Raw genomic sequence first — 25,794 nt, 5'->3', positions numbered from 1 at the left:
TGGTGGTGGTGGTGGTGGTGGTGGGGCCTGCACCCGCCAAGCCGTGGTTGGAGGCTGTGAGGTGGGGATGCTTAATTTTAATCTGGGTTAATGAAAATAGCATGTACCGGCACTACTCAGTTGCGAAAGCTGATTTGTGGTGGAGTTGACTTCAATGTCAATTCAAAGACTGCTCTGCTTTATTTGCAAGTTCATTTTAATTTGATTTCACCTGCATCGTGTAGCAAGAGAGTATTTTTATATCTAAGGTGATTATATTGCTTGTTAACGTTTGGAAAGCAGGTGCCAAAAGTTCATTTTGACAGAGCCAGGTGCTGGAGTTTCCCCTCAGGCATTGACTCTGCCCACTCAGAAGCTGGTGGTTGTCCCAGGGCTTTGGGCCTTCTTGGCCTGTGGCTGCGCTCCTGGTCAGGAGGAGCTGGTGTGTGCAGCTTATGCTTCAGTGGAGGGGCGATTTATCTAGAGTGAGACACATCTCGTGTGAGTCCGGCAAACCTAATGTGCAGGTGGTGACGGCCACTGCTGCTCGTCAGTGCGTTCATCTCCTGAAGGACTTCTTGTCATTTCATCTGGAGTGTTTGTTGTTGAGATCTTTAATGCAGAAAGTATTTTACTTTTTACTGTGCAGATTATAGAAATAGACAGTCAAGAATTAGCCTTCCAAAATGGATGTTTAAATATACCTTCAGAACATGACTTAAAAATACTTTGTGTGCCTGCCTGAATTAATCTTTAAATCCATGCTTTCTTCATACTCTGATGTGAACATTTACATGATAGTGGAACTGCTTCACATGAAGAACAAATGTAATAAAGTTGTTGTGGAGGTTAAACCAGCAAAATCACAGGTGCCAACTTCCAGTGTAAAAGCTCTCAATTTCGAGGCTGAGTTTCTGAAACACCTAACAAAACCCCAGCATTTTGTGAACAAACAATACAGGGTATTTTTTGCCAAGTGTAGAAACGGTACAGAAAGTTTTAGTTGCATCACAAGTGCAACAAAAGAGAGCCTTTGTCCAAAGCTTGACAAAGGTATCTTGACTTTGTTCTTCTGTAATTGTGTATATGTTTGATTATCAATAAACATAATCAGTATGAGTGTGGCTTATAAATACAGCTAACTCCTAATTATCCAAACTTGTGTGGGCTGGAATGTTTCAGATAATTGAAAAAACAGGATAATTGGAGTACTAGGGAATTTGGCACAGATATGTGCAGTGGGAGTTGGAGTTCCCTCAGCAATGTTTCTTGCCTTCATCAGTGCCTTGGGACTGTCTGATCCGTGTTCTCTCTTTCACTCCAAATTGTGAGGGAGGGGAGATGATTCTGGGAGATCTGAGATAGCTTGGTATGCAGCCATCTTGGGTTTGGAGAGTTCATGAAATTTGATTTCATGTTAGGCAAGAGTTTTAGCTTAGGCAAATTTTACAAGATTAACTTGCTTTCAGGTGGGAAAAAAAGGCCATGTAAGCTTTGTGTTGGCTCGGTGGAGATCTTGGGCTAATAAGCCTTCCACACTGAAAAAAGTTCCGAACGGCATGTGTAGCCTACAACTGAAACAAATTTTTTGTAGGTAAATGAGTTGTACACTTATAAAAACATAGTTCCTGGTATATTGGTATGCAGGCTTAGCTGAATGTTTGTCTTGTAAGACTTGTTTGCTAAAGAATAAACTCTCTGGGAAGACCACAAGGCTTGTGAGGCAGTCATTGGAAAGTCAAAATCTCTTGTTTCAGAGTGTTTTGTTTTTGAATACTTGCTGATGTGACAAAACTATGCATAAGTATAAACTTAACATAGGCCACATGTTCAACAATATTGAAAGAAACTTGTACTGTTTCAGCTACTGTAAAATTGCCTATTCTGAGTTTTTGCCCTATGGATATTGGAAATCCTGTAAATTTTGTTGTACATGCTGAACAGCACTAATTGAAACAAATTTATCGATGGAGGACATTAAGACTTATCAAGTGATAAGCACAGAGCGGTGAAACTGTTGCTTTCATAATACCACTGATGGTAAGTTTAAATAACATAGAATCAAAGTTATAACAAGAAGTGACTTCCAGAGGGTATCATGGTCCTAGCATCTCCATTTGCTCCAACATGGTAGCAGAATAGTAGGAGTAGGTAAGAGCCTTGTGTCTTACTGCAAATACTCCATAACACAGGCCTGCATTAGCATTGTTAATCGGATCCCTTTGCAAATACTTCTGCTTCTAGGAAGGTCCATGGAAGGCATAACTGGTAGAGGGAACTTGCTGTTGAGAACTGCAGCTGATAAAGGAAATACTGTGAGTTACTGCACTTTATAATTGCCCCAAATACTCTTGAGCATTTCTAGATAGCAGAAATGATCAGCATGTATTGCTCTTTATAGAACTTTGAAATTTTGATTCTCTTTGCTACATTTTGGTATATTAGAATATTCTACCTTAATGGGCAGCTTTTTATCTAGTAAGGATCACTTAAGATTTTTCTTCCACAGGTGTCACATTCTGATTTGATTCATGAGAAGCCGAAGAAATTGCAATATTCCTCTGAGAATGTTTTCTCTATTGGCTATGATAAGAGTCTCTTCAGTTCGTTACTATTACCCCCTCAAATGAGGACTTGCCATTATTGCAGTCTGTTTGGTAAGTGCCTATTGTCCTGTAGTCTGTGATGCATAGTATATTTATCAGTGAAACTGGATCAGAAGGTTTGCTCAGACATGTCTTAAAATGGATGTATATTTTTATCTCTCAGATGCAAGTATAGTGACTATTCAGAACATAGTTCTGATAAACAGAAGAGAGCATCTCCTTAATAAAAAAAAATTTTTTTTTTCCTTCTTAAATATAGAAGGAATTTGAGACATCTGGGGCAGTAATGTCTGATGGCTATATGTGAATACAAATACTTATTTGTATGTGCTTAGTACTGTAGTGGAACCGTCTTGTAAAGCAGTTATTAAATAATACACGGAGCCTGTATCTTAAGAGCTGTTGTCTCTTCTGATATAGATGTTTCTCTCTGACTTTTTTTATTTTTTAGGATCCCTCAGATGTTCACAATGCAAGCAAATATACTATTGCTCTGCAGATTGTCAGAAAAAAGATTGGCCAGCACATAGTGTTGTATGCAAGCCAATTAAAGAGAAGTAAGTTTGTTAAAAGTTCTGCCAAATAATCCTTACAGAAAGACAATGTCCGTCCCAATACAACTTAAATGACCATGTAAAGGCACTATTACAGTAAAATATGCTGCTTATTCTTGGGCTAGTACTGCGTTATCTCATACCTGTCAGAAAACTCAGCTCTGCTGCTTTAGAAGGGTGACTTGAAAGGTATTGTTGGAGTACTTAAGGTGTTCTGTAGTGTGACTTAAAGCAAAAGCATTATTTTTACTTGCGTGAGAGCTATGTGAGGATGCAGGAAGAATACCAGCTTGTCACATGACTTTGTTATTGCTGTCAATGACGTAGGGAAGGGAGGAGAAATGAGACTGTACTTTTCAGCAGTGGCATGGTTAATGGATTGCATTTAACAGGCTCTGAAGAGGCGCCCTTTGAATCTAACTGTAGCCTCAGTGAACTTCATGGATGTTTTATCTTTGAGTACAGCTCCAATTAGAAGAAGTTATCTGAGCCAGGCCATTCTCTAGCTGCTCAGTATTGCTTTTTGACATGCCAGTTTAGAAGTTCAAGAGATCACTCTGATCTGTTTCAGTTAAAGTAAGCACCATTAGGTTGTGACATGGTACAAATTGACTGGCTGACTTTGGAACAGTTTAGGGGAGTGACTCGGTGTTTAAGCTGACAGTTTCTAGCAAGGAGTGATGATTGCAGTTCAGTGAATCTGCAACCAGGTGTCCTTAATCAAAGTTTATGAGAGATTTTTTTTTTTCCACAAGTTTTGTGACAGTGACTGAATGGGGGACACACAGGGACAATCTGTCATATATGTTATCTGGGTATTGCTTATGTAATCAACTGATACAGCAACTTTTTTTTTTTTGCGATTTTATAGTTCTTAAGGTTGGCTTGGGAATACAGTGTTAGGAGAACTCTACAACAACAGTGTAAAATTTCTTCTCCATTTTAATCAAAATTAATGTATTTTTTGTTGAGGGCATCAGGAAAAACACACCAGGTGTTGCATGACAGGGAACTAAAAAATTTGCAATCCTGCGTTTTCTTGGAGGACGAATAAGGGTTGACAAAACCCACATACTATGAACACAGCCTTTTTGTTCTATTTGCAAGTAGGTGTTATGAATGCTACTTGTCTCTTTTTGATTCTTCAAAATTAATATCTTTTTCTTTGATTACAGTGTAAGTAGTAACAATGGAGGCAAGTTACCTGCTGAAACTGAGAAGGGAGTTTATCTTAAGGTATAGAATACAATTTTCACTATGTCTTGAATGGATCTGCTATGAGCTAGTTGCAATATGCTTAATTTAACCTGTACAGGAAACGAACAAGTTCCAAAGATCACAATCTACTCCTTTTAGAAAGATTAGTGCTTCAAATAAAAAGTTACTGGGAGAAGCATTAAAAATGTGTTACTTCTAGAGTCCTTAGCAACACTATCAGACAATTTGTTTTTTGTTTGAAAAAACACTTGTGAAAAAGTTAAAAATCAAAACATATATGATGTTGCTAGAGAAATATTTTAGCTTGTAGATGTAGCTCGTCCAATTCAGAAGACTTCTGGTGTCTTGTTTTCTGCATAGGTCATGAGCTGATGCTTGGAGCCTTGTAAATTATCTGAGAAATACATTCAGTGTAGTATTGTACAGTAACAGATGCAGATAAGCTTTTGTTTCTTTGCTGTAGCAGGAATTAAACATGATGCAGTTCTCCTTTGTAATGTTTTGAAGCCTCTCTTGATCTACTTTCAGCCAAACATTTCCTGTAGTGTTCCTATGAACCCTTCTGCAGGAGATCGTTTTGCTGTCTTCGTGGTTTCTTAGGATGATACTTATGAAAGCGAATAAGTGTGCAAACCTCCAACTAGCCTCATGTTTGCACTGTACAAGAAAACTCCTTTGTCATGCACTACTTTGAAGTAGCTCATTCATCTGTTTAACTTTTTGAAGGAATTTAGGAAGGAGGCTTCATCTTGCATCATGAGACTTATGTTAGTTCATCCTGAATAAGTTTCTGCTGTGTGTGTACTTGTGACTGTGTTCTAATAAAACTGATCAACTGATAGTGAGGGACCTTTATATCAGGAGGATGTATAGTATGAATAAAGAATTTGTAGCCAATTTATTTTTAAATAATAGAAGGTTTTATTTTTCCCTGGTTCATCTTCTGAAACTCAAGTAAGTTCTGCGGAAGTAAGAACTTGTATTGCATATTGAACAATATTTAATGTATTTTGCTACAGTACTGAGAGAGGTGTTTTTATGGAGAATCTTCTAGAAGGATCTTTGTTGCAAGTAAACAATTAATTTGGCAGTTGCAACAGTAGTCTCGCTCATCATGCGTTGTCTGCAGTATGTTGGTCCAAATGGAAACGAGGTTTTTGGTAAGGATGTGTATGAGGTTATTTTTCTAATGTTTTTAGGATGTCACAGACACAAATGGTGTGCATTAGGCACTAAATGTTTAGACTTTTTTAAAAAATGGATGCCAACAGTTAAAGCAGCAGCTATAACCTAGTCTATGGTATTAAGGCTACAAGGAAGCAGGTAGAATTCAATTGCTCTTATTTATGAGAGCATCGTAAGCAGGAAATATAGTTGAGTTGTCCTGTAAAACAGATGTGGAAGGAAAGGGTGAACGTGTGAGACTTCAGCACTTGTTTTTCATTGTCTGTTCAGTGTATCTCTGTGATAATCTTTATTTTTAAGAGTCATACAAAGTCTGTAAGACTTCTTATTAAAAGTCAACAAAAGCACCTTTTTACATGTTTCTTGAAATGATAAGAAGTTCTTTTTTTGTTTGTTACTACAAGGAGCTACAGCGGAACAACTCCATTTTAAACTTAACATGTACCTGTTTTAAATAGGGTAATTCAATTTCTGTGGATTCTCTCAAGACAGAAGAGCGCATGAAGAAGATAATGCTTTCAGATCTCCAGACTCTAGGGATCAAAAAAGCTATGGAAGTACAGGTCCTTTTATTTTGGAAGTTTCCTACAATGCTTTGTTAGGTTGCATTTGAAGCCTTGTTAAGCATGATAGCTCTGTGTCACCTCAGCTCTTTGTCTCATTTTGCTCATATGTAAAATTCCTTTATTTTTATAAAGATGAGTAAATGCAAGTAGGGCTGGGGAGGAGTAAGTAAGGAAGATTATTTCGGTGCAGGTGAACATCACTGGTTTTGTTCCCTGCAGTTAACTACTGCTAGATTCAAAACAAAAGAACAAAATCAGGTATATGCATTTATTGAAATGAACACTGGTCCTGAATAATGTACTGTAGGTTCTTCTTGCTTAATTATCATCTGCTATGGCTTTTCTCTTTAGGGTGTAGTAACAAAGTTCAAGAGTCCAAGTGAATTTTATATACAGATGAGTTCTCCAGAAGTTTTAGACCAGATCAGTAAACTTTCTGTGAAACTGGAAGACTGTTACGCTAACACAGTTATTCAAGAGCAACATACTGCTATCAAAGGGGAAGTCTGTGTTGCAAGGTGTTCTTTGGATCAGGTAACATCTGAATGTCCATAAAAAAAAAATTTTATGTTGAGCTTGTGTTTTGCTTTTATGTCTCTGCCAGTGAAGGCTGCTAATTAGAGATCAGTTTGTTGTGGTGGAATTGTAGTAGTAACTAGTTTTGTAACACCTGGAACTCAAATTTTAAGGTACTGATTTTTTTTTTTTCCTCCCCTCTAAAAAGTTCACTTCTGTTTGTTCATGTACTTGAGCCCTGTAGGTGCTGTTTGTCCTACTGTTGCTTGAAGGCTGTGTGTGTTCTTAGTGAATTTAAACTACTGTAGTTAGAACAGTTTGGAATACAACTCTGCTTAATTAAGGAAGTTATTCTTTCTTCATTTCTGACCTGAGTTTTCTGATTGCATTTCTATAGCCACATCTAGTTCCTGCTTCCCTTCCCACCCCTTTCTTGTATTTCTTCCCCTTTTTCTCCTCCATTGTTAGCAGATTCTTGATTTACTGTATGGTAGCCAAGATCCATAGGAGTAGAATTTTATCTTCACAGCAGTCAACACTACAGTGAGTTGTGTTCATCTGAGTCGCTTCAGAGTTGGTCAGTGCCTTTATTCATAAACAAACCTGATGAAGTAAAGCAAAATACATTGTGTTTTTACTAAGATTATAATTTATTCCTGCACAGACCTGGAATAGAGCACTGGTAAAAGATGTGGATATATTGCAAAAGAAAGCACAAGTATTCTATATAGATTATGGAAATGAAGAAAATATTCCACTCTCCTGGATTAAAGCTCTGCACAAAGACATTGAACTGTTGCTTCCTCCATGTGTGAGTTCTATTTTCCTAACAATAGCTGAGGTATTTTAAATGAATAGCTCTGAAATGAGTTTAACTCGTGTCTCAGTGTAACTGTCATTATTACAGTATTTTGTGGTTAGTGAAAGCGATGCATAAAAACTGCTATACTACACTAAGTTCACCTTCTGAAATGTTTCCTAGCTATTTCATAGGAGTCAGGAAGGCTGCCTGGCTTTTTTCTTCCTAGTCCCAGAATTCTTGGGTTCTGAGCTGATAAACCCTGCAGGGCGGTTAGGTCCACAGGTCCTTTATATGCTGGAGGACAGCAGGGGAAACATTCTGCCTGTGTATTCAAATCTGGTCTCATGCAGTAATGAAAAATCACTTGTAGTTTGGGCAGACTTTGTTTGGCATAAAGACAGCTGTTGGTCTGAGTTCATTGCCACACTGTGTGATTTCTTCCATTACAAAACAGATGGTCTTGCTTTAATCTGTGAGTTAGACTAGTACGTTTAACTATGCACAAAGAAGAACAGAGAAGCATTTTTCCAACCAGTGACAACAATGACTAGCTGCTATTGGAGTAGTCTTTCATAGCTTGTTCACATGACTCTGCTGGGTCCATAAAAAATTTTGAGAGCTGTTTGAATCTTGGCTTAAAGCCCTTGGTGTCTGCTGAGGGCAAGTTAGGACATGCACCTGTGGTCAGATGTGATGTGTGATAAAACCATGCCTTACATAAGACATCATAAGTAGTGGGAGAATCGGGGGAAAGGTAGTTTACAGTTTGAACTTAATTTCCTAATTCTTAACTCTCTTGTAAAGAAGTTAGTTGAATTGATAGTGCTTCAGATTCCAACAGCAGCTTTAACTTTAATATGCAAGGTGATGTTTCTGAGGGCCTTAATTATTTAGTCACTTCTTCTACAGGGCAAAAAAACCCTTATCCCCTCTTGTTCTAATTGTAATTCTTTCCAGGCCATTAAGTGTTCCTTTGCTAATTATGATCCAAAAGCAAAAGGATGGAATGAAGACATCACCAGCTTTTCTTCCCAACTCGTGGGAAAGCACTGTTCAGTAACTGTTGTTGATGTATTTGAGGAAGAAATGATGTTGAGTTTTGCTGTAGATGTTGTTCTTCCAGATTGTGGTACGTACTTGGTAGTGTGGGTAAAAAAAACCACCACCATTGATAAGTCTTACGTGTTCACTTTCCCTCCCCCTACCCCTGCCCAATATCTTTAAAAGAAGAGATTTTTTTCTTCTGCTCTCCTCTCTCTTGTCACTCTCCCAACCTGCCCCTTGATTTTTTTCTTTTTTTTTTAAATTTTCTTTTGTTTCACCTTTCCATATAGAGGTCATTTAAAATGTCTGTACCTGAAATATCTTGTTATGCTTAATAATCTTAAATTTTAGTAAGGTTACTTTTCCAGTAGAGTTGTAATAACTTTGGCATTTTCTGGATTATCTTGTTTATTTTTCTGTTTTAATAGATGGATGCAAATTTGGGACCACATTGTTCCTTTTATCTCATGCATTTTTAACTCTTTAAAAATGATAGTATCAGTTTCTAGTTTCCCTAAGGATTTTACCAGCTTTTGTTATATTTTGTACATGCTCACTAAAAAGGTATCCCAAAGAAAGCGCAACCACTGGATATTGTTGTATCTAGTTGGAGAACTCTAAGCATGTTTATATTTCTAACTTAGCAAGCCTCAGTGAATAGACAAGCAAAGCACCTGACCTTTGAGGAGTCTGAATTCAGATTTTTCAGTTGAGCTGGGGTGTGGCTTTGATTGTGGAACCAGATCAATACACAGAAGGTGTGCCTGTTGTCATTATTTGGAGGGCTGATTTGTTTGTGTGTTTTTTTCTGGCTGCAAAGCAAGAACAATATAGTGCTAAGAACATACTCTTTTCATTGATATGCAGCCCACAGAGACTTTGAAGGAAGTGATGGTTGATCCTTTTAGCTTTCTAAAATTCCTGATGTGCAGGAAGCTTATCTCCACATCATAGTCCCTGCAGTCTATAAAATGATGGTTCACCTTAGTCCTGTGTAAATTCAATTGATTCAGGGTTGTGCTGGGCACGTTCCATATTTGGTTGCTTTACAGTACACTAATGGCAAAGCAATGTAACTTGCCAACGTCTTGGAGAGAAAATCACAAAAATCTCACTGCATTCATGAAGTGTTGCACGCATCTATTCCATGACCTTACAAGCAACTTAAACATCTGTATTCAGATTTTCAGTTGAAATAATTATATTGAAAGCTTGGAATACTGCTTCATGTATCAGAAATGGAATATGTAGTAGCTAAGAAACTCAAGATTTCTTTGTAAGTCTTGATAACTCGTTGCATACTCAGTGTTGTAAATATGGAGGTAAGTTGTGAAACCTTGTGTGAAAAGCTGTAACCAGTTTTTCAGCCAACAGTCTTTAGTGACTATGAGTAAATGTTGATTGTTACTGCTTTGCTCATTTTATTTAGTCAGTCTTGGAGCTGTGAATGTCTTCAGAAAACTCAAGCAGCTGAATTATTCTGAAACTGCTTTTATTTTACATTCTAAGCATATTAAGTGCTCAACAAATAAGTAGAACATTCTTACCTTGTGATAGGAATATAGGTCAGGCTCAGAAGATGGTTCTGAAATAAAACTAAATTATGACTGTCTTGTATAGTAAATTATTTTGTTTCTTACATCTGTGTTTTAGGGGACTGCCTAGATAAAGTGCCTTTAGAAATTAGGTCTGATTTAACTCCAGGAAGTAATGTCAAAGGGGCAGACACTCCAAGAGGTAAGCAAGCCAGTCAAAGCTCTTAGAGATGGAAAAAACTTGGGGAATTTTAAGTCTTCCCATGTTGCATGATATTCTGCATGTTTTAAATACTCTAGCTGTTCACTAGCATCACCTCCTACTTAAAAACATTTGCTAGTGGAGCTTCCTTTGGTTCACTAGTGACAGCACATATGCTTTTTAATAGTATAAAGTACTTGTTTAGTGATGATTATATGAGCATTAATTTACTGGATAATATGATAGGAGCCTTCAAAGTCCAAAGAGTCAGCAAAAAGAATAAACTGCTTCAGCATATTTAAACTTTGTAGTTTAATTTAGCACAGTTTTTAAGTGCCTGAATCCTGGCTGGTGAGGTTGCACATTTCAAAGTCATCTAGCTTTTGAGCAGTAACCTCTTGTTTTTATTGTGTGGTTTGATTTTTTTAAATTTTTTTTTAAATGTACAATGTCAGACAACCATTCTAAGGGAAGTAAACAAAAAATACCTGAAGATGAAGAATTTCTTCACTGTGCTAATTCAGTTGCAGAGTGTGTCTCTGTACATATCGGCGATGCGTTTTCTGGTGTGGTTTCCTGCGTTCAAAATCCAGAAGAATTTTTCTGTCAGCAGATACACAATGCCCGTAAGTGATGCATTGAAAATGGGTTGTAAGATATGACATTTTTCTCTTCAGTAGAGAGTGGCTGGAGGGAGGTGTTGCTGGTCTTGTAGTTTGACCTGAAATGGTGATTCCCAGTGGCATTAGGCCATGCCTCAGTCAGTTAAGAGCTATGGTGTTGTAGAGGATGTTTTTGGCAGCATTACCTGTTAATATTTCTTATGAACCTGTCAGGTGATAATTTGTGGGCAGTCCGAGTAGTGCAAAGTAGAAAGATGGTGTGGCATAGATTTTAGCAATCTGAAGTCAATTTGTATCACAAATATTTAATGTTAAATATGTTCTTTCATGTGTTCCAGAAGTGTGTGTGAGTTTGTAATTACTTTGTTTATCTCTATGATGCCTTGTGGCTTTACCACTGGAGGGAAGTGTTTCCTTATAGGCTGGGCGCGTGGACTGAAATTCTTTGTTACATAGTGTGGGGAGAATATATGAGTGTGAGAAGGGCAGATAATAGTGCCTAACACTGCTTTGGTGTCTTCTAATACAGTAAAACCTAAGACCCTAAGTAACACTATAGTGGGCCAGAGTGCTAGGCTGCATGGACTTTTGGTGCATCTCCCACAGCACCCGTAGATTCAAGTCTGGGGAGAATAAAAGCAGAGTAAGTTTGTGGGTTGTGTGTTCCTAGAGCTATCTGAGCCAGCCTCTTTTTTTTCTTTTTTTTTTTTTTTTCCCCCCCGGCTAAAAGGGCTTTTGCAGCTGGATGTGGTCTGGTGTATCTCCTACAGTGGATTTCTCTGTGTACTTGTGCAGCCTTTTAATTCTGGGTAGGCTCATAGCATAAGCGTGTCCTTTGGCAAGAAGTGACGATCTTCATCTGCCTGTTGTTGAAGAGCTGTCTTCCTTGGTTTCTTTCTAGCATGCCTCTCCTAGCTTGGTTTTAATTCCTATTGGCTTCAGTTTTGTTCCTGTGTTGAAAAAGTCTGTGACTGGTTTTCCCTGTCCGTTCTCTTTACCACTGTGATTCCTCAGACTCACTTGAGGACTCTCTTCGATCTTACTGATTGAAGACTTCTAGTCTCATCGCTATTTGGCATTATTATGTGAAATAATCTCCATTGTATTACAAGATGTTCTTCCAGGCTTTGAACTTAAGATTTGTGTACTTTTGTAATAATTACAAGATAGCATATGTTCCAAAACCTGTATATTTTAACATCAGGTCAACTTGCTGAACTTCAAGTGTCTCTTAATGAACATTGTGACAGATTTCCCAGTAGTCCAGCTTTCCATCCTGCTGCTGGAAATGTGTGCTGTGCCCAGTTCACAGGTAAAAATGGAGTGAAAATATGACTCTTAATTTATGTCACTTTATTACAAAATATAAACATGTTTTATAATTATGTTTAGGAATGTTTCATATAGTTTATTTTATTTGTGTCTGGCTTTAGCTGTGAATAGCATTTGGTAGTGATTTAAAAAAATTATTAATAGCAAATGGTGACATCTATAAAATACTAGTTTAAAAAAAGACCATTAAATGGTCCCTTCATTGAACAAACGCTTGACACTGGGTTCATTTTTGTATAAAGGAGCTTTTTAAGACACCATGAAGAAATTTGTTTTTTTATAGGTTGGTGAGCGCTATTTCCTGTGGCTGGAAATAAATACAGGCTTGAAATTTTAGACCCCAGTAAAGGGACAGAAGAAATGGGATTATATGTAACGATGCTGCTCTGATAGACAACTTCTCAAAACATTATTTAACCAGGACCTGGTAGTCCTGAACTGTATGTTCATAACTTAGTTTGCACCTGACAGTTATCCCTGACGTCAGGGTTCTACAAGTCTCATGACAAAATTGAATCTTGCCTAAACATAGGCTACTAGTCTACATAAAGCAGTGTTTTGTGCTAGGAATTGGTAAGTCTATATGAAAGAAATACTTTTTATTTATTAGAATCTGAAGTCCTGTTTGCCTGAGTGCAGTAGGAAGATGAATGTCTTTTCCTCACAGATCATTCTCCTTTTCATCCAGCTTTTAACAAGGAAAAAAAACTCCATACATTGCTGTTCTTAGGCCTTTTTTCTGGTCAGGAATGTTGCTGCTGTAACTTCATGTGATTGATAAACATTTCTGGTCATTTATTTCTTTCCATTTCCTGTGGTTTTGCTACTTTGAATAAATTAGCTGTGGTACTGAACAGATAAGTCAAAATGAATGGTTTTTCGCATGTTCAGAAAAAGCTATTACTGTCAATGAGCTCTCTTGGCATTTGAGTGGGCACTGGTTCCAGGTGCCTAGCTAGGGAAAGCTATCAGTTAGTACCTCAGATGTCTTGATAAACTTGAGTAAGCTTGTACTTCTATTTCTCAAATATTTTAATTGAATTAAAATACTTAAATCTGCTGTGTGGCCTTTGAATTGCGTGTCATCGTAGTCAGCTGACATACCGTTTGCTGTTTAAATGTGTTGAATTTAAGCACTACAGCCACATAATGTAGTCAATTATTTGTTGCAATATGTATTGGGGGCAGGGGGATGTTCTTTACAGAAAGAGTAAGTTTGCAACACTCAACTCATACCAGGGGCGATAGTGGTAGATATTGCGTCCGTAAGGGTTTTGTGAAGGTTTGTGTGAACTGTAGTGCTGCTGTTTTATGTTAAAATTGATGTTATATTTTTATATTGGTCTGCCCCAAAAATGATTCTGTTCTCAGAAGTTAAAAGCAAGTACAATGAACATCTGTATCTTCCTTTGTAGAAGACAATCTTTGGTATCGTGCTGCTGTTATAGCATATGTTTCTGAAGATACTGTTTTGGTGGGCTACATAGATTATGGTAATTGTGAAGTCCTTCCACTGACTAGACTTCGTCCTATGATTCCAAGATTAATGAACTTGCCAGCTCAAGCCATAAGATGTACCTTGGCAGGTATGAAATAAATAAGCTATTTCAAACTGGATAGAGGCAAAATAAGTGGGGTTAGGTAACAATCACACCTGTAGTATCTTATATTGAAATATGGGGAAGGATGGAGATATTTCTGGAATTCTTAATTGTCGTAGCATATCTACAAAACGTGACAAATCTTTCCTAATGTACCTGGTGACCTGCAGTTGTATGTTTGGAAAACTGTTATATTAACATACCTGTTAGGTCTTGCCTGTGCTTTTGTTCTAAGCAAAATTCGGTCACCTACTGGATTTGTGGAATTCTTAAATCTGTTGTGGTTCTAACAATGCAGGGGAAGGTAAATTTTCATTTTATATCTTGAAATTCAGAACTGTATCTGTTGTTCTCCCCTGGGGCAAATCTAGTGAAACTACTAGTAGACTTCTCTCCATACACTTGTGAAATCTGTGAAGTTGGAAAGGATGTTGATGCTTCCTAGTTCATCCTTCTGTCTCCAGCCAGGATCATAATCTGTTTTTATTGACATACTTGTTTAACCTGCTGTTGGAAACTGTTTATTTTCTCTATCACTATGCAAGATAGTCCCCCCACTTTGCTTCAGTACCCACCCTTTAGAATACTTGATGTCTATCTTTCCTTTACAATACTTGATATTTAACCTGATTTTCAAATTTTTGGTAAAGTTCAGAGCAGTGTTCTAGCTTCTTACTTTGGAGGAAAACATGAAACTTGTGTGTAGAGATGGAACTAATGCATATGGAATGTGACCTAAAGAAATCTGTTTTCTGGGGCAAATCATGATGCTTATAGCTGATAAGGAGTATTCTAAGACTAAGAAAGGTCCGAAACACAACATGGACACAAAAAAGTGATCAGATAAGATGTTTCATGATAAGAGTTAAGGATTACTGCTGCATAAAATATATCTTTCTGGAAGGCAACTTCTGCCAATCTGTTACTATAAAGTTCTGGTTATAACTTGCCTTTTAGAAATAAATTTAATAGCATAGAGTAAACGTTTAAGGAGGAAGAAGCTTATAGTAGCAGATACAGTTTTGAACATTAACATTGGCTGTGAGATGGTAAGTTGTAGTCATGAGATGCAAAGACTGACAGTTCTTACAGATATTCATGCTAAGGAAGTATTAAATCTGAATTTACACTTCTCTTTGTATAATAGACTAGTTATACATGATATTTGTCAGATTTTTATTAAATCAAAGTACTACAAAAGTTCAGAATCTAAATAATTGGGGTTGGAATCTTGCTACAAGCATAAGGAGTGGGGGTGAGTTACTTGGTATATCTGCTGCTTAATCTGTTGTTTTAAACAGTGTTGTTGTACCTTTCCACATATTGTTGAGACTTGGACTGTCCTCAGAACCTTTCCATACTATGTGACTTTTTAGGTGTAAAGCCACCATTAGGAGCCTGGACCTCAAAAGCTATTTGTTTTATGAACCAACTGGTGAAAGACAAAGTGTTCACAGTAAAAGTAGTGGATAAAGAGAGTTACAAATCTGTGGTGGAGCTTGTAGATGCATCAGTTACTCCAGTAATGAATATATCGAGCCATTTCATAGAGAAAGGCTGTGCAGTTCAGGAATTGAGGATGGCCCTACCAGCAATCGGAATGAGTAACGTTAAGCAAGCAAATGGTGAGTACGAGCACATCCTGCTGAACTGGCTTTATTTAACCTCCTGCTAGAGTGTGTACAAGTTCTTAAGTGGTAAGAGCTTTCCAGTCTGGCTCATGAAGTCTGGCGTTCTTCACAGCTCTGAAGTTTAGCCATGGCAACTTTGCCATGAAGAAATTGTGTGTTTGCTTGTGTGTCTGTATGTGCGTATATATATATATATGTGCATACATAACAAAGTTGCAATTGCTTACTTTTGGAAGACAGTACTGGTATTTCACCTTCTCTGGTTAGAAGTCTTTACAATTTCCAGTTGCAGTAGAATATGACTGGTTAGTACCTGCTTGTTCTTATGCCCTTGTTCTTTAGCTCAAATAGTATTTCATCTTCGTTGTCCTGTATTTTACACCTAAACCCACATATTTGGTTCTTGAAAACTTGTTTGATTCCAGTAGCCTACACAACTTCAAGGCTATGCCTAAATTGCCTTTTTTTGCATTTTTAGTGACCAAAGCTTCAATTTGAGAGATTTTCAAATTTTATGTCAGATTTCTTTGTATTGTGGGAAGGTTCCTAGCTTCTCTCATATGAAGCATGTTAAGCCTCTCTTGTCCATCCTGTGTCTGGTAAAACTATATATTCTCTCCTGATCTGTCTGTACTGAAAAATGGGTAAGTCTTTTTGTCAAGCCTATGTCCAAATCCCTTAATTTTGATCTTCCTCACTAGATGCTTCGTGGCCAGAACATGGTTATTCCCTACCTTTGTTCAGAAGGATAAGGAATCTTGTATAAAATTCAAATGAACAGTAACTTTCATGGTTATATTCCAACACGCGTTGATCTATGGCCATCATCCTGGACCTGTTCTGTACTTCCTAGGTTTCTTGGTTACTTCTCACCTTTTTTTTTCATTTCTCACACTGACTGCGAGCTTTTGAATGCAGGTTCTAAACAGATTATCAACTTTTGTCGTACATGTTTTAAAACTTGTGCTTTCTAAATTGAAATTTCAACAGATACCTTTCTCTGTCAACTTGCAAAATAATTCCTCATTAACTTGTTTGCTTTATTTAAACTTAGTGATTAAATCTGTGACTGCTGGATCCAGCATGATATAAGAGTAGATTTTAGTTAACTAGCCAGAAATTAAGAAACAATGCATTTTTTTGGTTTAGAAAACTACTTCGAAGAAATCTCACCATTACATGAAAGAGTAAACAATTATATTTCACAGTTGTTAAGTATCCTAAGGCTTTCTCTAAACTTTGAGCCATTTGTTAATTTTTATTTTTCTTGTGAATCTTTCTTCCTTCTGGAGTGGAAAATTCAACCAGCTTCTACATATTTGAGCATATTTCTCAAAATATGCCAACTGTGCTTTCTCCCTGCCAGTAGGGATCTGGCAGTTGCTTACAGTGTGGAGGACAGTCTTGTATTCCACTGAAGATAAAGAAGATTTGAGACCCTGTTTTGATTCCCCCTCCCCGGGGTGGGGGGATGTTGTTTTGTGGGTTTTTTCTTTGCCTGTAGGCAATATGACTTTCTAAAGTAATCTACTGTCAGACACAATACTGGGCAGATGGAACAGCATCTCAGCATGGCCATTCCTGAAGCTCAACACTTTCTTGAGCTTCTTTTTCAGGAACAAAACCAAACACTTAAAACTAGAAAGGTCTACCAAAGTCAGAGGCCAGCCACTTGGACTCAAGTCTTCAAAAGGCTGACAGTATTTCTGCATGCTGCTGCTGCCTGCCACAAGCTGTAACAAACTTAGCAGCTATGAAAACTACAGGAAGATTTAATAATACACTAATGGAGGAAACGATGGCTTCTCCAATGTGCCATAATGTAGTTTTCACATGATCTATTCTACAACTTGTGCTAAATAATAAGCTTCTTTCAGGTACTTCAGTATAATATACTGTGGTAATTTCTGCCACCATTCTTTCTCTTAATCTTTTTGTTCTTTCTCTTAATCTTTTTGTTCTTTTCAGTACTCTTGGTGACAGCTGTTTCCCTCTTCTGTGCCCCCTACCATGTTTCCCAGGAACCAAGGCTCTTCAGAGTGCCTCTTGCTCAGGTTATTGCCACTTAGTCTGTACTTCTTTGTGTAACTACTCTTCCCTGTTTATCTATGGCTTGCTGTTCTCAGTAATGATCAAATACATTAAGCAACTGGCACATTTCTCTTACTTGCTTTTATTCTGCAAAGAGGCTCTCAGTGGTAATTAGTCTGTTGGATTATTTATAACAAGAAATGAGCATTCAGGATGTATAACTTTTTTCCCTGTAAAAATTATTTTAATTCCTCTTCCTTCCTCTACTTCTCTGTTCTCTCTAGAGGACACGACAAACAAAAGAATTTGCAAGTGGAGTAAATTAAATCTTAAACAAACAGTAGATGTCGTAGTGTGTACGCTGTACAATCCTGGAGAATTCTACTGTCAGATTTCAAATAACAGTGGTAAGTTTATTCACCTTTTTTCTTGCTGATAGTTTCTTTGCTTCCTGATTTGTCATTTATTATAGTTTTAATGCATTAGTGTTTCAAGTGAGCTTATAGCACCAAGGTTTACCTCTGAGGTTTTTTGATCTAGAATGTAAGTGGAATGATGAAGAAATTGGATCCTGGTATGTAGTGACTCTGAGATTGAAATCTGAAAATGTTGAAGCTAAGCAGTTGAATAAAACCTAATCTAAGAATGTAGAGAAAAGTGAAAAAAGCTACCATAACCTAGGCAAAGGATATCTAGACAAAAGATAGCAAATAAGAGACATGTTCCCTGTGCCCATACAATATTTACTGGAGCTCTCATCGAGTAGTCTGTCCTGTTCTAATTTATAAAAACTTACAAAGATTCAAAAGAGATAAAATAACATGAAAATGAGAAAAAGCAGGTTTTGAAACTTGAGTTCCTCTTGGCTAAGGTTAAAAAAAAAAATATCTTCTATTTGCACGTATAAAGACTTCTGATAGCTACTGGCTTTTTAACCTGCTAGAAAAAGATCGTGATGAAATTCAGTGGTTGGAAGTGGAAACTAAATGCATTCAAACAAAAAATACAGAGCACATTTTAAAAAGTGAGGGAAGTTTATTCCTTGACTTATCTAGGGATAGTATGGATTCTTCATGGCTTATTGCCTTTAAAACATGACTAAATTCTTCCTTAAAAGTGATGTTATAGAGCAGGCTAATGGACTTGATATAAAAAAAAAAATAAGCAAGCAGGGTGAGATCCCATAATGTGTCATATGCACTGGCTGAACTAGATAATTCCGATGGTGTTATCTGGCTGTAAAATATACTTTAGACTTTGGAGTGAAGGGTGCTTGTTGGGTTAGCAGGAAGAATTGCTGGTCATTTTACTATCACACTGAACTAATTTGTCAGTAAATATCAGCTATCTTGCCTCTTCCTGCTAATAAGTCTGTCTAGTAAGATAAATAGTTAACTCAGTGTCAACAGTGCTTTTTTTGTGAAATTCTAAAATTCACAGAAATCTCTCATCAAATCTTTTATAAGTAAGCTATACTGCAAACAGTATTGATAGAGTTCAAGTCAGCTTATTTTGTTCATCTTGCCTTTGTTTTTTTTTCTTTCTCATTTTCAGAGTTACTAGCTCTAAACTTACTTAACAAATCATTGTCTGAATACTGTCAGAAAACTCCACCAAATGTTTTTAAGCCTGAGAATGGAGAACCTTGCTGTGCTTTTTTCTCTGGTAAGTAACAGACTAAAATTTTTTTTGTTTTTACAGGGTGAACATAAAGCAAAGAAAAAGAAAATTAGCAGATAGTTTGCATTGGAAGAGAATAGCAAAGAATTGGAATTATTTACTAAAAAATAAATGCTGGTAATTTTTTATTAAATGTGTGAAGTAATTTTTTTTAAAAGAACTTTTTTAAAATTAGGTGATGGTAACTGGTACCGTGCCTTGGTGCAAAACATTACTTCAGATGGAACTGTTAAAGTGTACTTTGTGGACTATGGAAATGTTGAGGAAGTACCACTGGATAAAATACGGCAGATCTCATCCTCATTCCTAAAACTTCCATTTCAAGGAATTAAATGCTGGCTCTCAGGTGAATCTTCTTATGACTTCTTTCTCTTAAAAGAGCTATTGCATTTAGAGATTTTTTGCTTTGGGGGAAGGAGGTAATGACAGGCTATATTTCACAGAACTCTGGTTTTTGGGGGAGTGAGTTTTTTTGGGGGTGGGGGTGTTTTTATAATAAACATCTGTGTTGCTTCCAGCCTCTGGAAATCGTGGGAGCCATTGTTTTAGCCCTACTACACAGCAGACTGGCATTTAACAGAAAGATGGTGCCTCTTCCCTGAGCTCCTGACAGTGCTGTGGAGTCATCTGTTTGGAGGTTACTTACTGATTTATCAGTCAAAAGGAACTTGTCATTTAGTTCTGCTTCATCTGTAGTGCTTACTAGCTTTTGGTTGCTGCCTTGCTAGGAGTAAACGTGCTTTTGTGCAACTTAATTATTTCTCAAAATTTTTGCAGGCAAAGGAGCTCAGCTGTTCTTATGAAGCAAGTTGGCCTTTCAGTTCTCTGTAGGGATGTTTCACTTGATTCCTACAGAATTTGGCACCGTACTGCTGTTTCTCAGTCTTCTACCAATTCTCTGCCTCTTCCTTTTCCACACCAAATCACTCAATTCTGTAGAATTACTCTTTCTTTCTAATGTAGTCTACTTGGTTTAAAAATAAAAACTGTGGAAACAGGTGTCTTCTGCTGTTTTTTTTTTTGTTTTTTCCGCTCCTTTAATAAAAAGGCTGTATTAAACTGATTCATAAACAGTCTTAACAGTGTTATTTGTGCTAAGGCACAAGGATTTACTTGGTAGAATATCATAAAACGTAGAAAACAACTTGGGAGTGCTGAGGAAATGTGTTAGTTTAGAAGAAAGGAGGAAGAGGGAGACCAGTTAACAGGATGAAGTACAATGTGTATCCCTAAGGCAGTAAAAATAGCCCTGGTATTTCAAGTTGTGCTTTAAAAAAAAGGGGGTGTGTGTGATTTTTTTTTTTAAATTTTTTTTTTTATTTAAGGAAAGTATAATGTTGAAGAAAGTCACTTAATGGAGGTATTTTGAACAGTTCTCCTACTTCCTACTACTTCCTAGGTATAAAGCCTGGTAAGAGCAAATGGATTCCAGAAGCTACAGCAAGATTTCGTATGTACACTGCAGGAATAAAGCTTCAAGCCAGAGTAACTTCCCTTTCCAGTGATGGGGCCGGTGTAGAGCTTATTGACAATTCCACCGGTCATCCAAAAGTGATCAATGAGATACTGGCTTCTGAAAAATTGGCTGTAAAGCAAGTTCTACAAGATAAAAATAACTTTCCAAACAAGTCTGTTGACAAAAAAGGTAATTAAACAAATGTGAACTTCTAGATTGAACAAGAATTTTCAGTATTCCAGCCTTTAAGCATGATCTTGCTGTTTAGTTAATATCAATAATAAACATGCATAGTTTTGATTATATTATCAGTTTTTACAGTTAAACACAAGCTGCCCTGCAGGTGGCATTATAGACAAAAAGAGAAAGATAAAAATCGCTGGGTTTGTCTTAAATGAATGCTATTTGAATATTTGATAGTAGAAAATTACAAATTTGCTACAACTGAAACTTTTCACATGTTTACTTTCCAGTATCTTATTTTCCTGAGGTGTTTTTTACTTTTAGCTACTTTTACATGCTAATAGTTTATGAACAGCAAATTAAGCAAGAATTATCTTGGTTTAGATTTCTCTTCTTGAAGTGAAGACATGCAGTTGTCTCTCAAATTCAAAAAGATATTCCATAACAGTTACTTATATGTATGTGCTTGGATGAAAGTGGTACACTGAATTTTCTATTTCTGTTAGAAACCTCACTTGGGCACTGGAAGTTGATTGAATTGGCTATAGATGAAACCGTATCTGTCTGTGTAACGGAAGTTGTAAGCCCAGACTTGTTCTATGCTGTACCAGTTCAAACTAAAGGTAAGAAAAAGCATTTACTGTTCTAGCATCAGTGGGAAGTCACTCTTCCAAGCTAGTTAATAAAATGAATGCCTATAGCTAACTGAACCATGTGGAAATGTAGGTTGGACAGTAGAAAAATATAAAAAAATGCCAAAGGTGGGAGCAGGGGAGCTTAAAAGTAAGTATGCTCTTCATTATACCCAAATGGCTAGTTATCGAACCGTTTTTTTTCTGTAGATCGAGAGCAGCTACATAGGCAGTTGATTGAACTAGAAGGCTATTGTAAATCTTGTAAGAACCAGCCCTTCAAACCAAAACTGGGTGAAGCCTGTTGTGCAAGGTTTTCAGGTGAGGCAATCATTTGTTCTTACATTTCCTTGATGAGTGTAATGCCCAACTTTCATTTTTTGCTTTAGAAAAAGTAAAACCACCAACTTCAAAGTGCTTATAGATCTCTTAATTCTGTTACAAAGAATAGCCTGGATGCATCTTTAGAGTAAAGAAACTGTCTGACAGTCTGGGAAAGAAAATAAGGAATAGGTTGTGCCCTGCAAAATATACAGAGCTTTAAGAGGAAAGCAAGCTAGTTACTGTTTAAACTGAAATTTGTTTCTGTTTGAGTTACAGGGGCATGAAATTCATGGCAGAGCAATAGTGCACTTGCATCTCTACAGAACCACTTCTGGTTTGTGGGTGCCTGGGTGTGTTTTTGTTGTTGCTTTGAGTGAGCATGGAGAGGTGACACTGGCTATGACAACTGATCATTCAGTCTTGTTAGCCTAACAGACTATCCATGCTTAGTGAACTGTTATTTCAAGTCAAAAGTATTCTTAACAGTGAGGGAACTTTAATTTATTGTCTTTAACTTTCAGAAGAAGGGATACTCTGCTGATATATTAGCTCAGTATTTAAAAAAAAAAAGTAGCATTGACTCATAAATATTAAATGTTGACTGCATGTGGATTGTTACAGGAGATCTGGCTAAGTGCTGAAAATGAACTTGGGTGCTAGATCAGATAACAGCTCATGGAAAACAGGATAGATAAAAAAAAAAAAAAAAAAAACAACTAGCAGACCACAAGAGTATACCTAAGTGTTTGACAGTTGTTTTTAACTTCCATTGTTTTGTTTTTGGGGTTTTTTTTATGGCTCCTCAGGATAATTGAGGAAGAAGGATTTTTTTTTTCTTTTTAATTTTGGTTATGTTTTGTGAGGGAATATGGATTGGAAAACAAAGATAAGGAGCTAGAAATACAGTGTGCAGACATCCTTAAAATGGTATTGTAGTAAAAATCTTATCTGTATAATTTGAGCAAAATTCTGAAAGCAACACTTACATCTTTATGAATACAGCAATCAGAAACTATTCCCTTGTTCTATGGGGTTGCTTCTTGTCAAGTGGCCTTTTGTATATACCAGAGTATTTAAAAATTCCTGGAAAACTATACAGATTCTTGCTCTCGGGATAAGCTGTGTCTATAAGATGGTACTTCACATGTGATTCTTCTTGTCCCAATCTTTTCAGGTGATGGCCGTTGGTACAGAGCTCTTGTTCTAAAAGCTTCTCAGTCTGTAGTGGAAGTACTATATGCAGACTATGGGAACACAGAAACTTTACCAGTTTCAGAGGTGCTGCCAATCACCGATTCCTACTTAAAGCTGCCTTTTCAGACAATTATATGTTCACTTGCAGGTAAAAAAAAAAACCAAACCAAACAAAAAAAAACAGAAAAGGCAAACCCAAAAAACCCCACCCCCAGAAAACGCCAACTGGTTTTCTTGAATATTCTAGATCTGTATCTATTCTGATGATAATGTTCATTCCTTAATACCGATAAACAACATGATGATCTGCTGAAATAGTATACTGGTTAACACTGAAAGCTGTTTTAGAAATAATTGTCTGTAGATCTAAGGTATTTATACTGAAAACTTTAGCATCATATTTTCAAAAACAATAATAGCATTACATGTAAGCTTTGAGTCATATCATAAAGGAATTCTTTGTAAAACAAACTTGACTAATTTTTTTTTTCCCCCCCTGCAGGAATAGAGAAAGCTGAGTGGTCTCCATTGTTCCTTGACAAGTTGAAAGAAATGTTATTGAATAAATATGTCACAATTACAGTGAGAGGGATTAATGGAAATGTTACTTTAGTAACAGTGGAGAAACTTTGTGAAAATAGTAGTCTGAATGTAGCTGACAAAGTGGTAATGGAAGGTTTGGTCAAATCCTGCAATGCTCAAAAATTACATGCTGAACATCAAGGTACGTACGTAGTTAATTTGAAGAACTGTGGGCATGTGGGATGCCTAAGTGACTTTTCCTTCTAAAAATCTTAGAGAATTCCACATGTCACCTCTGAAATTAGGCAAGCAGCGTCCTTGTGTATTTTGCTCATTCACTTGCTTTGTTTTTTGTAGGCAATGGAGGTGAGACCAAATGCTGCTGCACAGAATTAAAAACGCAAGTAAGAATCAGTCCAAGCAATACTTGCTTTTTTACATTTCCAGAATTTAAAAGAAACCCTATGTGGGAAGCAAATGGGAGTAGGGAGATAATAGCTAACCAAAACATTGAAGATAGCAAAGTGAATATCCCAACACTTTTTCTCAGTTGTTTTATACATGGTAATAATTAGAGCACCCTGAAACTGGGAGAGGATAGTGTATAGATCACACAGACTTCATTAGTCTGTTTTGACACACATACAGCTCTTTTTTCTCTTTCTTTTTTTTTTTTTTGGTAGAGCATGAAGGGTCAGGAGTGTTACTTTTGTCTGTTGTGTAAAGGTAGTTGCAGTGTTTTGCATAAACTGTGTTATGTGGACAAAGGGCAGCTGGATTTTTTTTTTTTTTCCAGTAATGCGGCTATGTTTTGCTGTGGATACAACTTGATAGAGCTGCACATGTAAGAAAATTCTTACATGTGTATTCTAGGTAGCAGAGATTAATATGTGCCACAGCTTTAGTCACGGGAGCTAGGGCTGAGAACCTTGCCAGTTGCAAGGCTTTTTTTTTTTTTATCTCCTTTTGAAAAAAAAAAAAAAAGTGTCTCTTACATATACGGCATATTCCTGTAATCTTTGAAAGCTTTCTGGTTTTAAGCTTTCTCATTTTTTATTTTAACTTAGGCTATTTATGGAAAAATTAGAACTTTAGAAGTTACTTCTAGTAATCTAGTATACCAGGAAAGATGCATCACTCTTTCTCAAAGTGAGGATCTTTGTCAGAGGAATGAGCAAAATTTTGAATGTTAAAGACAAACCCCTTTCAAGGGTGGTTCAAACTTCCCCCTCTCTCCCCAGCCAGAGGCAGCAAAGTCAAAAGCAAAAATATGCGCTATGATATTTTGGAGGTAGGAAAAGAGCATTGCTGTGCAAGGTCATTTAGACCTCTACTGCTTCAGAGTAAGTGTAGTTACCAGAAGTTTAGTGGCAGAAAGGCAGTAAAACTATGCTGTTCCTGAATGTAGTTGATTTCTCTGTCCCATTGTAGGCTTTTGAACCTTGTTTTCCCCTCCCCCTCTATATTTCTGTGATCTTTCGGTTTGTTCTTGCTAATGTCTTTTCTGACTTCAATTTGGTCAGTTTCTGTTTTCTGTCATCCTTCCTTACTTGGGTGAGTTCGGCTTAAAGTCTCCTAACGGAGGAAGAGAAGACAGAAGATTCCAATATAACTGAAAACATCAGGAAATGGATGTTGTGAATAACCAAATTTAAGATCCTGATCTCAGTCCTAGTTTGAGTATTTCATCAATTCAGGTCAAGGAAGTTTGTTTCTTCTTCAGGGGAAAAAAAAAAAGGACAGGGGGGAAGGGGGAGGTCAGCTACAGTTCTGCTGGCTTTTTTCCCCTCCAGGAGCCTTTACAGCAGAAAGGATCTGCATGTTCTTTGAACTAATATGGGACTTAGCTGAGTCAGTGGTTTTAGGATCTACCCTAATCTGAAATCAGCAATTTAAAAAGAATTGTATATTTCTAATTCTTTCTTCTTATTCCACAGCTTAAAAAGCATGAACAGATCCTACTCTTCCTTTTAAACAAGTATGGCAATGCAGATGGATTCACTGAAATGAAAAAACTGTTGGACCACTAAGTCTCTGACATGTGCAGTTTCATTTGTATGTATACCAGGTTGCTGCCGTTCCTTTTTTGGAAGAGCAAGTGTATTCATCAGCTTAAAAATGAGAGTCACTTTGTAGAAATTCTGCTGTTTACGTAGCTGTATTTGTCTGCATGCTTGGATTGTTACTGTGAAATGAGTATGTAACTCGAAGAATTTCAAAGCTGCAAGCTAAATTTTCTGTTCTGTTGTTGTGTTATACCACTGTGCGCTGCTAAGCTTTTTTGCTTTTATTTTGCTGTTGAATGCACATAACTTTATGGAATGGCCATTGCATTGCGGGTCTATTCTGCAAACTTACATTTGAAATTATTGTGATCA

General features: G+C 36.9%; 1 protein-coding gene across 1 annotated transcript in view; it reads left to right on the top strand.

The window, feature by feature from the left end:
* TDRD1 (tudor domain containing 1) overlaps positions 1–25,478 on the top strand; it is a 31,114-nt gene extending 5,636 nt beyond the window's left edge. Inside the window, exons 2-24 of the mRNA XM_010564986.1 lie at positions 2,224–2,294; positions 2,489–2,636; positions 3,037–3,142; positions 4,315–4,375; positions 6,001–6,105; positions 6,460–6,642; positions 7,289–7,435; positions 8,384–8,555; positions 10,124–10,207; positions 10,732–10,833; positions 12,035–12,142; positions 13,578–13,748; positions 15,140–15,388; positions 17,710–17,832; positions 18,980–19,090; positions 19,281–19,451; positions 20,505–20,750; positions 21,251–21,367; positions 21,587–21,697; positions 22,875–23,042; positions 23,397–23,618; positions 23,774–23,820; positions 25,354–25,478. Coding sequence (XP_010563288.1) covers positions 2,232–2,294; positions 2,489–2,636; positions 3,037–3,142; positions 4,315–4,375; positions 6,001–6,105; positions 6,460–6,642; positions 7,289–7,435; positions 8,384–8,555; positions 10,124–10,207; positions 10,732–10,833; positions 12,035–12,142; positions 13,578–13,748; positions 15,140–15,388; positions 17,710–17,832; positions 18,980–19,090; positions 19,281–19,451; positions 20,505–20,750; positions 21,251–21,367; positions 21,587–21,697; positions 22,875–23,042; positions 23,397–23,618; positions 23,774–23,820; positions 25,354–25,446 — 3,108 coding nt within the window. The 5' untranslated portion in view covers positions 2,224–2,231 and the 3' untranslated portion in view covers positions 25,447–25,478. The remainder of the gene's footprint in view (positions 1–2,223; positions 2,295–2,488; positions 2,637–3,036; positions 3,143–4,314; positions 4,376–6,000; positions 6,106–6,459; positions 6,643–7,288; positions 7,436–8,383; positions 8,556–10,123; positions 10,208–10,731; positions 10,834–12,034; positions 12,143–13,577; positions 13,749–15,139; positions 15,389–17,709; positions 17,833–18,979; positions 19,091–19,280; positions 19,452–20,504; positions 20,751–21,250; positions 21,368–21,586; positions 21,698–22,874; positions 23,043–23,396; positions 23,619–23,773; positions 23,821–25,353) is intronic.
* Positions 25,479–25,794: the final 316 nt, after the last annotated feature.

Source organism: Haliaeetus leucocephalus, unplaced genomic scaffold (assembly GCF_000737465.1).
Source record: "Haliaeetus leucocephalus isolate CR32 unplaced genomic scaffold, Haliaeetus_leucocephalus-4.0 Scaffold184, whole genome shotgun sequence".
In the NCBI taxonomy this organism is placed as follows: Eukaryota; Metazoa; Chordata; class Aves; order Accipitriformes; family Accipitridae; genus Haliaeetus; species Haliaeetus leucocephalus.
This window is presented reverse-complemented; position numbering and strand designations above follow the sequence as displayed.